Consider the following 11,460-nt stretch of genomic DNA (forward strand, 5'->3'; position numbering starts at 1 on the left):
ACTACTTTAGGTGACGGGAAAGACAACACAATACAGGCAAGGTCAGCACAACTGGACTAAACCAAAAGCAAAGAAGTTTCTTGAATAAACTGAATGCTTCGAAGGCCAGCGTAGCAGGGGCAGGAGTTTGGGGACCATGGTTTCAGGGGACATCTAAGTCAATTGGCATAATAAAATCTATTAAGAAAACATCTGCAACCCACTTTGGAGAGTGGCATCTGGGGTCTTAAACGCTAGCAAGCAGCCATCTGAGATGCATCAACTGGTCTTAACCCACCTGGATCAAAGGAGAATGAAGAACTCCAAGGACACAAGGCAATTACGAGCCCAAGAGACAGAAACGGCCACAAAAACCAGAGACTACATCAGCCTGAGACCAGAAGAACTAGATGGTGCCTGGCTACAACCAATGACTGCCCTTACGGGTAACACAATAGAGAACCCCTGAGGGAGCAGGAGAGCAGGGGGATGCAGACCCCAAATTCTTGTAAAAAGACCAGAGTTAATGGCCTGACTGAGACTAGAAGGACCCTCCTGGTCACGGTCCCCAGACCTTCTGTTGGCCCAGGACAGGAACGATTCCCAAGGCTATCTCTTTAGACAGGGATTGGACTGGACAATGGGATGGAGAAGGATGCTGGTGAGGAGTGAGTTTCTTGGATCAGGTGGACGCTTGAGACCATGTTGGCATCTCCTCCCTGGAAGGGAGATGAGAGGGTAGAGGGGATTAGAAGCTGGGGAAATGGACAGGAAAAGAGAGAGTGGAGGGAGGGAGCAGGCTGTCTCATTAGGGGGAGAGCAATTGCGAGTACGTAGCAAGGTGTGCTACAAGGTGTGCTAAGTTTTTCTGTGAGAGACTGACTTGATTTGTAAACTTTCACTTAAAGCACAATAAATTTTTTTTTTAAAAAACTGTGACTTTGAGAAAGTTAAATTCTCGGTGTCTCAGTTTTATCGTCTATAAAATGGGAGTAATTGTATATACCTCACTGAGTTGTTATGAGAATGTATGTATGGCAAATAGTAGCTGGTCATAATAAGATCTCAATAAATAGTAACATCTGGTTATAAAAAAAAGAAGCTCCTATTGACATACAACCTCTCTAAAAACTGGTCTTGTCAGAATTCCTAACTTTTGCCAATCTAGTAGTTATAAAGTGGTATCCCATTGTATTTTCAATTTGAATTTTCCTATTATGGATTTAAGCATCTTTTCACTTGTTCAGGCATGTTTCCTTTTCTTTGAAATATTGATGTCTTTAATGGAGCCAAAGTTATCAATTGTTTATTTCATTTATGGTGATTTTGGAGTCTTACGTAAGAAATTCTTCCCCACCCTACAGACATAAAAATACTCTCCCATATTTTCTTCTAAAGGTTTTTTTTTTTTTTTTTAATTTCACAAATAAATCTTTAGCCTAGATGGAATTGATTTCTACGTTTGGTGTGAGGTAGGGGTACGTTTTTCCCTTTTTTCCCATATGATAAACAATAGATCCAGAATCATTGATTAAATAGTCCCTTCTTTTGCCTAACAAAAGGGACCCCGGTGGCACAGCAGTTAAGCACTCTGCTGCTAACCGGAAAGTCAGCAGTTCAAACCCACCAGCCAGTGCCTGGGAGAAAAGATGTGGCAGTCAGCTTCTGTAAAGATTACAGCCTTGGAAACCCTATTGGGCACTTGTTCTCTGTCCTATCGGGTCACTGAGTCAGAATCAGCTTGAAGGCAATGGGTTTGGTTTTTGGTTAGTTCCTTTTCCCTGATGATCTACAGTTGGATGCTTATGTTGCATTGTGCTGGGCATTTAGCTGGAGAATCTCATTTCTTGTCTAGGTTTCCTGCCTCTGCACCCTAGCTATGATCAAGCCCTGACCTCAGATATTCTACGCCTGGAGGTAAGTCCAAACATGTGTCCTGTGGGACGGGGGGGTCCCTGGACCTGAGGTTGAAGGTTTCCTTCTCCTACATGCACGCACAAAGGCACACACGATGCCCCTGAGACCTGTGTGCGCATACATCATGCACACATGCACATGCTTGACAGACACGTGCCCTGTCACTCACCCCGCCTTCTGCTCAGGGGCCATGCCGGAAGGAACTGTATTCTGCTGCTTATCTGCTCCTCCCCAGCTTCCTCTGCTCGAATTCTCAGTGGCCTGGAGTGCTGGGAGGCAGCTGGTGCACTTGGCTTCTGAAGACCGCTCAGATGAGAGGAAATGTGCTCATCAGCTTGAAGAATGCTAGAGATTTGGGGCTGCAGCTCCCAGAAGCCACTCCTGATCTACGCCCTCGGTCTCTCCCTGGACCGCCCTCGGCTGTTCCCTGTGAGACCGCAAAGGCCTCCCGAAATGTCCCCCTTTAGGTACTGGGGCCCGCCCATAGTCCTTCTCACCCTGCTCTGCTGCCCAGGTGAGTGGGTGCCTGGGGTTCCTGACGCGGCACATGCCAGCCCAGAAGGTGGGGTGGACAGGGGCTCAATGGGGCTGCCCCACTCCCATAGCCTTGAGTTGGGACCAGCGGTCCCAGCTTCAAAGTCACTCAGGCTTTGTACACAAAGGCTGTGACGCCATGGGTACAGGACGCTGGGCCAGCCTGGCTTCCTCTTCCCACAGGCCTGTATAGCATGTGGGAGGTTGTGGCCTTTTGGATACCAGGCTGGACAGGCCTGTAGTTTTGTGGCGTACGGATGTGGCAGGTTGAGGCTGAATTGTGGGCTGGGTGGGGTCTCAGGAAGTGAAAGGACATTGGGGTTCAGGGAAAGGTGAGGACAGACCCCTATCTGGCTGTCAGACACGGCCTAGGGGACAAGAGGGGGCAGCAGAGGGCACTGCCCTGCTGGCTGTGGACAAATCGAAAATGAAACCTCTTTTCCACTGGGCCTCCAGGCATGTGAAGGAAACCTCCATCATGCCCTGGGAGGCGGCTCCCTCTGTCTAGACATGGGATGGCAAGGCCTGAACAGGGTGGGCCATTCCTGGGGTTTCTTCTTGGGCCCCTGACCCTTGATCCAGAGCGCCAGCTATGCGCAGCTCCACTGAGCAGGACAGCAGGCACACCTTGCCAGGCGGACACTGACCAGTGTTTTTGGTCTTCCAGGGTCTGGTGAGGAAGCATTTGTCGTATACATGTCACCAGAGCAGGTGGTGGCTGAGCCCAATGGGTCCTTGGAGGTCAACTGCAGCACAAACTGTTCCCAGCCACAATTAGGGGGTCTGGAGACCAGCCTAACCAAGACTGTACTGGATGATCAGCCTCAGTGGAAGCGGTTCTTGGTCTCAAACATCTCCCAGGACACAAGCCTCGAATGCTACTTCGTCTGCTCAGGGCAGCAGCTGTCCAAGAATGCCACTGTCAGCGTGTATCGTGAGTGGCTGCACTCTGGGGTCCTCCTCTGCCACAGGGCAGAATCTTGTCTATTGAATGTAGGCAAAGCTGCTCTCTGTCACTGCTCCTGGGCACTGTCCTCATGGCCCTGGCCTCCCTGAGCTCCCAGGGTGACAAGGAGTAGGACCCAGACAAGGTGGCTCAGAGTCTGCTCACACTCTTTACGGGCGTCCCTGAGCCTGCTGGCATCTCAGGAGCAGGCCACCGACACTTGAGTCTTGCTCAGAGGAGGACAATCTAATCCAAACCAAAACCAAACCTGTTGCTGTCAGGTCGGTTCTGACTCATAGCAACCCTACAGGACAGAGTAGAACTGCCCCACAGGGTTTCCACAGAGTTCCTGGTGGATTCAAACTGCCACCTTTTGGTTAGCAGCCATAGCTCTTAACCACTCACTATACCACCAGGGTCTAACCAAGATGTACACAAATTCAAACGTTGTTCCCCAACACAGTGTTCACAGTCTCCTCCCAGATCAGTACCAGCTCCATCAACAGAGCAGCCCAGGCCACCCACCCCAGCAGTGGGGCATCATCCAGACAGCTGGGCCAGCCCTTCAATGGCCCCTTACCCCAAAGCAGCTGAGGTCTCACCCGGTATTTTTATCTTCCCCTTGTGGGCCCTTGGGAAACGTGTGACTGTCACACACGCACCCACCCATGACCCCTGAAAACCCTCCAGATAAGGCCAGGATTCTCTCAATTATCTTGGCACTAAGGGTATCACTTGGGTCCTCCCCATTCCAACATCAGTAGATCAAATGAAGAGAAAGATGTCCTAAATCTAACATATTATCCTGGGGTGGGGGCAGGGGGGTGAGTGGAGGCAGAGTATTCTAGTTTAAAAAGGAATCCACAGTACCACCAGGTGCCCTATTTAATAAGGAATCATGGCAGTTATGAACCCGATCTTGTGGAACAATGACCGGTCTAACTCCAGCCCCCGCGTCTTGAGTGAAAAACTTCACCATTCACCTACTAATTCCAGCAGCTCTTCCCTCCAAGTCTTTCTCAACATAATTACTCAATTGTTTCATTTTTGAACATTCTATTTAATTCCTCGAGGGGAGGGAGACAGATCCAAACTTTCATATCTTCCCAGTTGGCTGTACAATTTCTGGACCTTCTCTTTGTAGATGCCTGAGCACCTCCGTTTTGTTCATTCCCGAAGCCATTATGTCAGAAAAGCCACCACCAAGTATATTCTTTACCTGCACTGCTTCCTTCTTCCTTTCCCTGCACTGCAGAGCAGACAGGCCCCAGCCCTCTTCCTTCCACCAAGTCCAGCCAGGGATCAGAGAATGCCCCGGTGGCAGGGCTGGCCCTGGTCTGGCGGGGGTTGCTGGGACTGCACCCCAACCCTGACCTGACTCCCTTCATTTCTCCCCACAGACCCTCCAAAGCAGGTGATGCTGAAGCTGCGGCCCACCCGGGTGGCCATGGGGCAATCCTTCATCATTGAGTGCAAGGTGCCCACTGTGGCACCCCTCAGGAGTCTTACCCTCACCCTGCTCCGTGGCAATGAAATGCTGCACAACCAGACCTTTGAGCAGGCAACAGCTGCCCCCGAAGAAGCCGTAGCCATACGGAATGTCACAGCTCACTGGGAGGACGGCCACCACAACTTCTTGTGCCGGGCGGAGCTGGACCTGCGCTCTCTCGGCGGCAGCATCATTAGCAGTGTCTCGGAGCCCCAGGCATTGGAGGTCTATGGTGAGTGGGAGCCAAGGGGCCTGGAGAGGGCAACCACTCCCAGCCCTTTAGGGGAAAATCCCTGCCCTGCTCTCTGCTGGCTCGGGAGGCAGAAACCAGCATCTCCACATTTAACTCCAGAGCTTTCCCTTCCTCTTCCTGTTCCCCGAAGCTCTCTCCCAACTCCCCAACTTGGACCCTGGCTGTTCCAGAGGCCAAGCTATTCTAGGAGAGCTAGACTAGTTGCTTGGCCTTTACCAAGCTGGGTGAACTCGACCAAGAGTCCCTGGGTAGTGCAGTTAAGATGCTCAGCTGTTAACCAAAAGGTTCGAAGTTCAAGTCCATCCAGTGGCATCTCAGAAGAAACGCCTACTTCCAAAAACTCAGCCACTGAAAACCCTGTGGAGCGCAGTTCTACTGTAGCACACGTGGGGTCGTCCTGAGCCAAAGTTGACTCTGTGACAACTGCTAATTAGACCTTGACCAAGTCATTCTCCTCGTTCTGGCCTTGGCTCCTCTTGACAATGAGTTGGCCCGGCTAACTTCCAAGGTCCCCTGTAACTCTGCTGTCCTGTGATTCTGGGCAGCCGAGTTGCTTGCTGTCTTTGGGGGACTTGGCATGAAACTCACTCAGCTCTGCCCAAGGAAGACTTGGTCTGGATCACACCACCCTCCAGGCCATGGTGTCCAGTAACCACATGCTAGCCCCAGGGCTGGCGACAGGTACACATCTGTCCTCACAGTCTGACAGAGGCCTGGCTGGTGGTCCTGACCCCAGCACACTCTTCTAGATGATACTTTTGGGGCAGACATCATGCACCGTTCCTCTCCGTACACAGGGTGATTGCAGCATGGATGAGTGGGCGGGTTGGGGACAGGCTGATCTCCTGGGACCAGAGACTTCTAAGGCTACTGCTCCCTCCTCCCCAGGCCTTGAACAGAACCAGATGGTCATCATCATCACGGTCGTGTCAGTGCTGCTGTTCCTGTTTGTGACATCTGTCCTGCTGTGCTTTGCCTTCAACCAGCACCAGCGCCAGAAGAGGACAGGTGTCTATGGGGTACAAGAAGCCTGGCAAAGGCTGCAAAGGGCCTACCGGACACCGCCAGCATGAGTGGCAGGGCCATGGCCGTGGTGGTGGCCTCTGGACCTCAGTGCGCTTCCTAAGGGTTGTGGCCAGCCCTGGCTGAAGAAATGCATGACTAACAGCAACTTTGGGGACATTTCCTTTCCTAGTCTGAATACTAACACCTGGACTTAATTGTGTGCCCTCAATGTCTTATTCTGGGATAATACCCAACACCAGTAGGGGTGGATTTATCTCCCTCGGCTTTCCTCCCACCCTTTCCTTCACAGGGGCTCTACCAGAGCCTCAGTCAGCCCAGGCTCTGGGGAGGCCCCCTGTTGTCCAGCACAGGCACCAGAGCCCTCCCCACCCATTTAGCCCTGAGTGACTCTTTTCCCTGAGGGAGGGTGGGGGAAAGGCACCCTGGCCCGATGGGGCAGAGAGCTGCTCCGTTCCCACTCAGCTTCCAGGACCTCAGGCTCTCTAGGTTGGAGTAGGACATAGCTGCTGAGCTCTCTGTTCTGCCAACAATGCCAACTTCCTGGGGTGGGGGCAGGGCGCCAAGGGAGCTGGCTCAGCCCCAGGGCCATCCCCAGCCAGGCTTCTCCCCACTTGCTATGAGCCCCTCTACCCATCACTCTAGGCCTTCAAAAGCTGTGGAAAACAGAAGTGGTACCCTGCCCCCCTCCCATTCTTAGGCCAACAGGAGACCCTGAGCTTTGTCAGCGCAGAGCGTGGGGTAAGGAACGAAACTAAGGGTAGGGCACTGGTTCCCAGGCTTCCCCTTTTCTAGACAGGAACTAGTGGGGCAGAGTTGGGCTTTCGTGTGGCTGCCAGGCCCTGGGTGGTGGTCTAGAAGGCTCTCACCTCAGAGCCAAGGTCAGTCTGCTAAGGATCGCAGTGAGGTGGAGAGGGGACTGATTCACCGGAAGAAAGGGCGGGTGGGTTCAGGGCGGAAGCACAGGCCACAGGCACATAGGGGGCCCTGGGTGGCTTCCACCCTCTGACGAAGCTGGCACAGGTCCAGGGCCAGCATCCATCCTCATGGCAGGCTCTCAGCGTCATAGTAATCTGGAGGAGACACAGCACCCTCACCTTTTCTCCCTCCTGCCTCAGTGGACCGCATGGTGAGGTAGGCACTTCCCCCTGCCCCACCGCCATGGCATCTGGCCTCTCTGGTCTCGTGATCCACTCTAGGCCTGCACCCCACCGCCTACCCACCCGGTCCCCTACCTGAAGCCGGGAGCACATCTACACCCACAGTCCCAGTGGCGCTGGGGGGTGGGGGCGGGGGCACAGCTCTCCTGTGATGGGGGAGATGAAGGACCCTATCAGAGGTCCAGGGGTGGCCTCGGGGGTTTCATCCATGAGCATCTCCACCCACCCCCAAACCCTGATGAGCTCTTCCAGCCCCACCCCAGAGCAGGGCCCTGGCAGCATACAGACCCCAGGCTCACTTACGCCTCCCTCTTCCTGGGGGCAGGAGTACGGGGCTGAATCCTGGGGGTGGCCTGCAGGTGGGACTGCCATGAGGGAGGGGGTAGGAGAGGGGCTGGCCAGGGCAGCAGAGGGCCCAGGGTGGGCAGCGAGCAGGGCAAGTAGTGGTGGTGGACCACCAGAGGCCCTTCCTCCTGGATCTCCAGCTCTTCCTCCTCCTCAGGCTCCTGGTGACTCTCCAGGTAGACCTGGGGATTGTGGGAAAGGGGGAGGTGCGAAGATGATGACACAGGATCAGGCTCTCCCTCCCCCACCCCTCGGTTCCCTTAAACGATTTCTTCAGATCCACACTGTAATCACGGCTACTGTTTATTGAGCATCTCCCACCTGTGAGCAAGGCACTGTGTAGACATTTATTCCTTATTTTGCAGATGGGGAAACTGAGGCTCAAAGAGGTTGAACTACTTGTCTAAGGTCACCTAGCCAGTAAATGGTAGAGCAGGGACTGAAGAATCCAGTTGTGACCCCAGAGCTGGGCTGGGTCCACCCGGTGCACCCGGCCTCATCCTAGCCCCTGCCCCCACCCATGCTTATCACTGAGATGGTGCTCACCCTAAGGGCCCCTGAGGCCCTGAGGGTGGGGAGGCATGACACCTCTGTCCACAGTGTTACATTTGGGATGGGGATGGGGTGGGACCCGCAGGAACGGATTACCCAATAAGCAAAGTACACACAGGCTTACTTGTGCTTAGTTTTTAATCTGTGGTGCATGATTTCACATGGGTTTCCCCACGTGTGAAATAGTGCACTACAGATTAGTAAGTAAACACAAGTAAACCCATGTGTACCCTGCTTACTGGTTAATCCACCCCTGGAGCGGGGGACAGACAGCAACAGCAGCTCCTCAGCGTCTTCCTCTGCTGGACCCCAGCCTCTCCTTGAAAGCCTCTCCACTTCCTTCGGGCTGACCCACCTCCTCTCCTCTTTCCACCCTGCCTGAGCTTCTCCTGACCTGTCAGCCTTGGCCAGCAGCCCCTGTCCTCCCTCCCAGGCACTAGTGTCAACCTCAGCTCTTCATTCATTCCTCCTTCTCTGACCATGTCACCTCCCAAATGGTCCCTGATAGGGTTCCTTCTCCAGTTAAGAGGCACTCCCGAGGCACCGCCTTCCAGAAACTTCCCTAGCCTCTGCTCGCTCCTTTCCTCCACTTCCCTGCTCACAAATCTTCAGGGTGACCACTGGTGGTAAAATTAAGCTCAGCCTTTGAGGCACACCCAGGAGTTCATTCCTTCATCTGTCTCCTGACTCTGCCCCTGTGACCCTGGATAGTGGGCACATCCAGGCTTTGAAGGGCTGGCTCAATGCCACCTGCTTCTCCTCGTTCCTCATCCCCAACCAAGTGTGGGCTCACACTCTGAACCTCCATGTGTAGTCACAGCTAATGCTGGCTTGTACTCACAGATATCCACTGTCTTGTCAGCAAGTATCTATTGAGCCCCCAGTAAATGTCACCTACCGTGTCAGGCACCAGGGTACAGTGGGGCCTGCACTCCAGTGGGGGGATGCACTGCAGGGAGACTTCCTTAAAAAAAGCCTAGGTCGTCTGGATTTGGGGACCCCCGTGGAGGCTGACAAAGGGCCTGGCACACAATAGATGCCAAACACACCCAGCCAGACCGGTGTGTGCTGGCTTCCCCACTCCTCTGCCACCCACTTCTTTTCCCCAGGAGGGCGAGCCGGCCCCAGATGACCCCGGTAGCTCTCCATGCTTCGGCCCCCGTACCTCCGTGCTGCTGGCGGTCGGCTCAGGGGTCAGCGCCCCAGCCACCAGGCGACTGAGCAGCACCTGGTGCATCTGCGCGTTCTGCAGCATCATTAGCTCCAGCAGCTCTGGGGGCAGCAGTTCAGCAAGTCCGCGCCGGGCCTTCCGTACCTGTGTCCCCGCCCCTAGCCCAGAGCTCTTCCCAGACTCCCAGCCCTGGGCGCTGGGTAGTAGGGGCGGTGCAGGGGAGCCCAGATAAGGTGCAAGGCGGAGGTGGGGAGGCGGCGAGGGATGACCCTGGAGTCTCACCTTCCATCACACGGCCCGCCTGCGGGGGCTGAGACAGGACGACCCACGGAAGGGCCTGCAGGCCGGTCACCCAGGGCTAGAGGACGGGGGAGACAGGCCAGGAGGAAAAGGGATAGGAGTGCGTCGCGGGCTCTAGCCCCACCCCCGCGGGTTGCACCCCTAACCCTGCCCGTGCCGCGTTCTCCACGCATCCCCTCCTGCTCAAATCTCTTCCTCTTGGATTGGGGTCGATTTCCTCACCCCCCCTCCCCGCCTCCGAGGTTCGGCCCTTCCGCCCCCCAAGCCCGCCACTCCCTCCCCCAGGCCTCAGGTAACGCCGGCTCTGCTCCCCGGCCCAGCCCTCACCGTCGGGGCTGCGCTCTGTGAGGGCGGGAAGCCCCAGTTCCCTCCCGCCGGAGCCGCCATGGCGGGCGTCAGCAGGTCAGCATAACCAAGGCGACGCCGCAGGGGCCGGCTCCTGTCACGCACGCGCGGGCTCCGCCCTGGTGCCTAGGGCTCCCTCCGCCCTCCTCTCTCCGACTCTGGAGAGGTGGGGTCCCTGAGAAACCCAGCAGGAACCTGTGCCTCTGCGAGGGGTCCAATTCAAGCCCCCCTGCCCCGCGCCAGGGCAGCGGGAACTTAGTGCCTTGTGCCTCTCTGTCCTTCCCACCCTCACTCATCCCCAGCACCGGGCCTTGGGGGCGGGACATCTCTATGGCGTGAATGCGTGGGATGGGGAAGGCGGGCCCCCACCCCCACACTCGGTTTCCAGGACCCAGAGCCGGATTGGCTCAGACGACGAGTTAAACAGGAACTGACAATTTCGTAGGAGCAAAGGGGTAGGCTTGGGGGCCAGGGAAGGTGAGTGAGGACGGCTGAGGGTGTACATCTTGTTGCTCTGTGAGTCAGAGCGGCGTCCTGCGCACCGAATAGTGGTTTCTGGAGCCGACCAAGGCAGGAAGCACCGGCCAACTTCACGGAAGAGGCTGGGGCTCTGGCCAGGAATGTGCTACCGACCCCTAGGTTCTCCCGCGGCAGCTGCTTGCTCCCTTGTTCTCGGCCAAGGCGAAGCCACTGATTTTCAGAGGTGAAGGAGCTTGGGGAGTTCAGCATCAGCGACCCCGTTGTTGGAAAAATTACTAAAGCATGCCTCTTCGAACAGGGACTAAGCAAGGTCTTCTCTGCTAAGAACAGGTGAGGGGGAGATCTATTTCAGCAGCTGCGACCATCCTAAGATAGGCCCTAGGCAGCAGTCAAGGAAAATCCAGACAGGAAGCTGGGATTAGCACCTTGAGCTGCCCTTCCTCCACCGTCCATGTCTGTTCACTCCTCTTCCTTGCAGTCTTGGTGTCTAGAACCAGAAAGACCATTCCTGCCTTCTCCCTTTGTGCATCAGTCCCTGTCTGCAGAGGAGCAGGCCCGTGGCGGGTGCATTAGCTGTTCTCACGCTTCTCATCTCTACAACAGCCATCAACAAGCTGAGACCCAGGCACTGTGGGCACAGGCCCCAGGTAAACAGGAGGGACATGAAGGAGCGCCTCTCCATCCCCACCCTCATTCCATGTGGAAAGACAAAGCCAACCATTGTGATCACCATCAATAAACCTGACCGCCCCCCCAATTTTTTTTTTTTTTTTAGGAAGTGTCTGTCTGTGCAAGGCACCATTGTGAACTCTGGAGACACAGAGTGGTACCCAGTAGCGTATCCTTACTGCTCCAGCGTTCTTGGGAAGCAAAAACATACTCATGAAGAGAGAGCAAAACTACAAGACTATGCAGAGTTCCCTATGGGTGAGACAGGAGAAGGGATGATGAAAATGAAAGTACTCC

At 55.1% G+C, this 11,460-nt stretch overlaps 2 protein-coding genes across 5 annotated transcripts; one reads left to right on the forward strand and one right to left on the reverse strand.

Moving 5' to 3' along the window:
- The first annotated feature begins 2,110 nt into the window (after positions 1-2,110).
- Positions 2,111-6,338, forward strand: LOC100669035 (intercellular adhesion molecule 2-like). 2 transcript variants are annotated; one of them, XM_064270915.1, is made up of 4 exons: positions 2,119-2,410; positions 3,098-3,364; positions 4,777-5,097; positions 6,007-6,338. In XM_064270915.1, exons 1-4 carry the CDS (start codon positions 2,239-2,241, stop codon positions 6,189-6,191), a joined length of 945 nt encoding a protein of 314 aa, XP_064126985.1. In that variant the 5' UTR covers positions 2,119-2,238; the 3' UTR covers positions 6,192-6,338. The 2 variants fall into 2 exon arrangements, with proteins under 2 accessions (XP_064126984.1, XP_064126985.1); XM_064270914.1 differs by lacking the exon at positions 6,007-6,338 and having other exon boundaries at positions 2,111-2,410; positions 4,777-5,519.
- PRR29 (proline rich 29) lies at positions 3,515-11,226 on the reverse strand. Of its 3 annotated transcripts, XR_010318323.1 has the most exons (7): positions 9,997-11,220; positions 9,652-9,727; positions 9,364-9,470; positions 7,605-7,828; positions 7,377-7,447; positions 7,011-7,214; positions 3,515-6,008 (listed from the first exon to the last, which is right to left on the reverse strand). XR_010318323.1 is itself a non-coding variant. In XM_010597030.3 (6 exons), the coding sequence occupies exons 1-6, from the start codon at positions 10,054-10,056 to the stop codon at positions 7,186-7,188; spliced, it is 567 nt and encodes a 188-aa protein (XP_010595332.1). In that variant the 5' UTR covers positions 10,057-11,220; the 3' UTR covers positions 3,515-7,185. The 3 variants fall into 3 exon arrangements, 2 of the variants coding, with proteins under 2 accessions (XP_010595332.1, XP_010595333.1); XM_010597030.3 differs by having other exon boundaries at positions 3,515-7,214; XM_010597031.3 differs by lacking the exon at positions 7,377-7,447 and having other exon boundaries at positions 3,515-7,214; positions 9,997-11,226.
- Positions 11,227-11,460: the final 234 nt, after the last annotated feature.

Source organism: Loxodonta africana, chromosome 18, assembly GCF_030014295.1.
Source record: "Loxodonta africana isolate mLoxAfr1 chromosome 18, mLoxAfr1.hap2, whole genome shotgun sequence".
Taxonomy (NCBI): domain Eukaryota; kingdom Metazoa; phylum Chordata; class Mammalia; order Proboscidea; family Elephantidae; genus Loxodonta; species Loxodonta africana.

Bases quoted from the DNA above. Each gene is read 5' to 3' on its own strand.
- LOC100669035 (XM_064270914.1), top strand. From the start codon at position 2,239: ATGCTAGAGATTTGGGGCTGCAGCTCCCAGAAGCCACTCCTGATCTAC. The intron at 2,411-3,097 runs GTGAGTGGGTGC...TTGGTCTTCCAG, and splicing joins CACCCTGCTCTGCTGCCCAG to GGTCTGGTGAGGAAGCATTT. The intron at 3,365-4,776 runs GTGAGTGGCTGC...TTCTCCCCACAG, and splicing joins TGCCACTGTCAGCGTGTATC to ACCCTCCAAAGCAGGTGATG.
- PRR29 (XM_010597030.3), bottom strand. From the start codon at position 10,056: ATGGCGGCTCCGGCGGGAGGGAACTGGGGCTTCCCGCCCTCACAGAGC. The intron at 7,829-9,363 runs GTACGGGGGCCG...CACAATCCCCAG, and splicing joins CGACCGCCAGCAGCACGGAG to GTCTACCTGGAGAGTCACCA. The intron at 7,215-7,376 runs GTAGGGGACCGG...TGTCTCCTCCAG, and splicing joins AGATGTGCTCCCGGCTTCAG to ATTACTATGACGCTGAGAGC.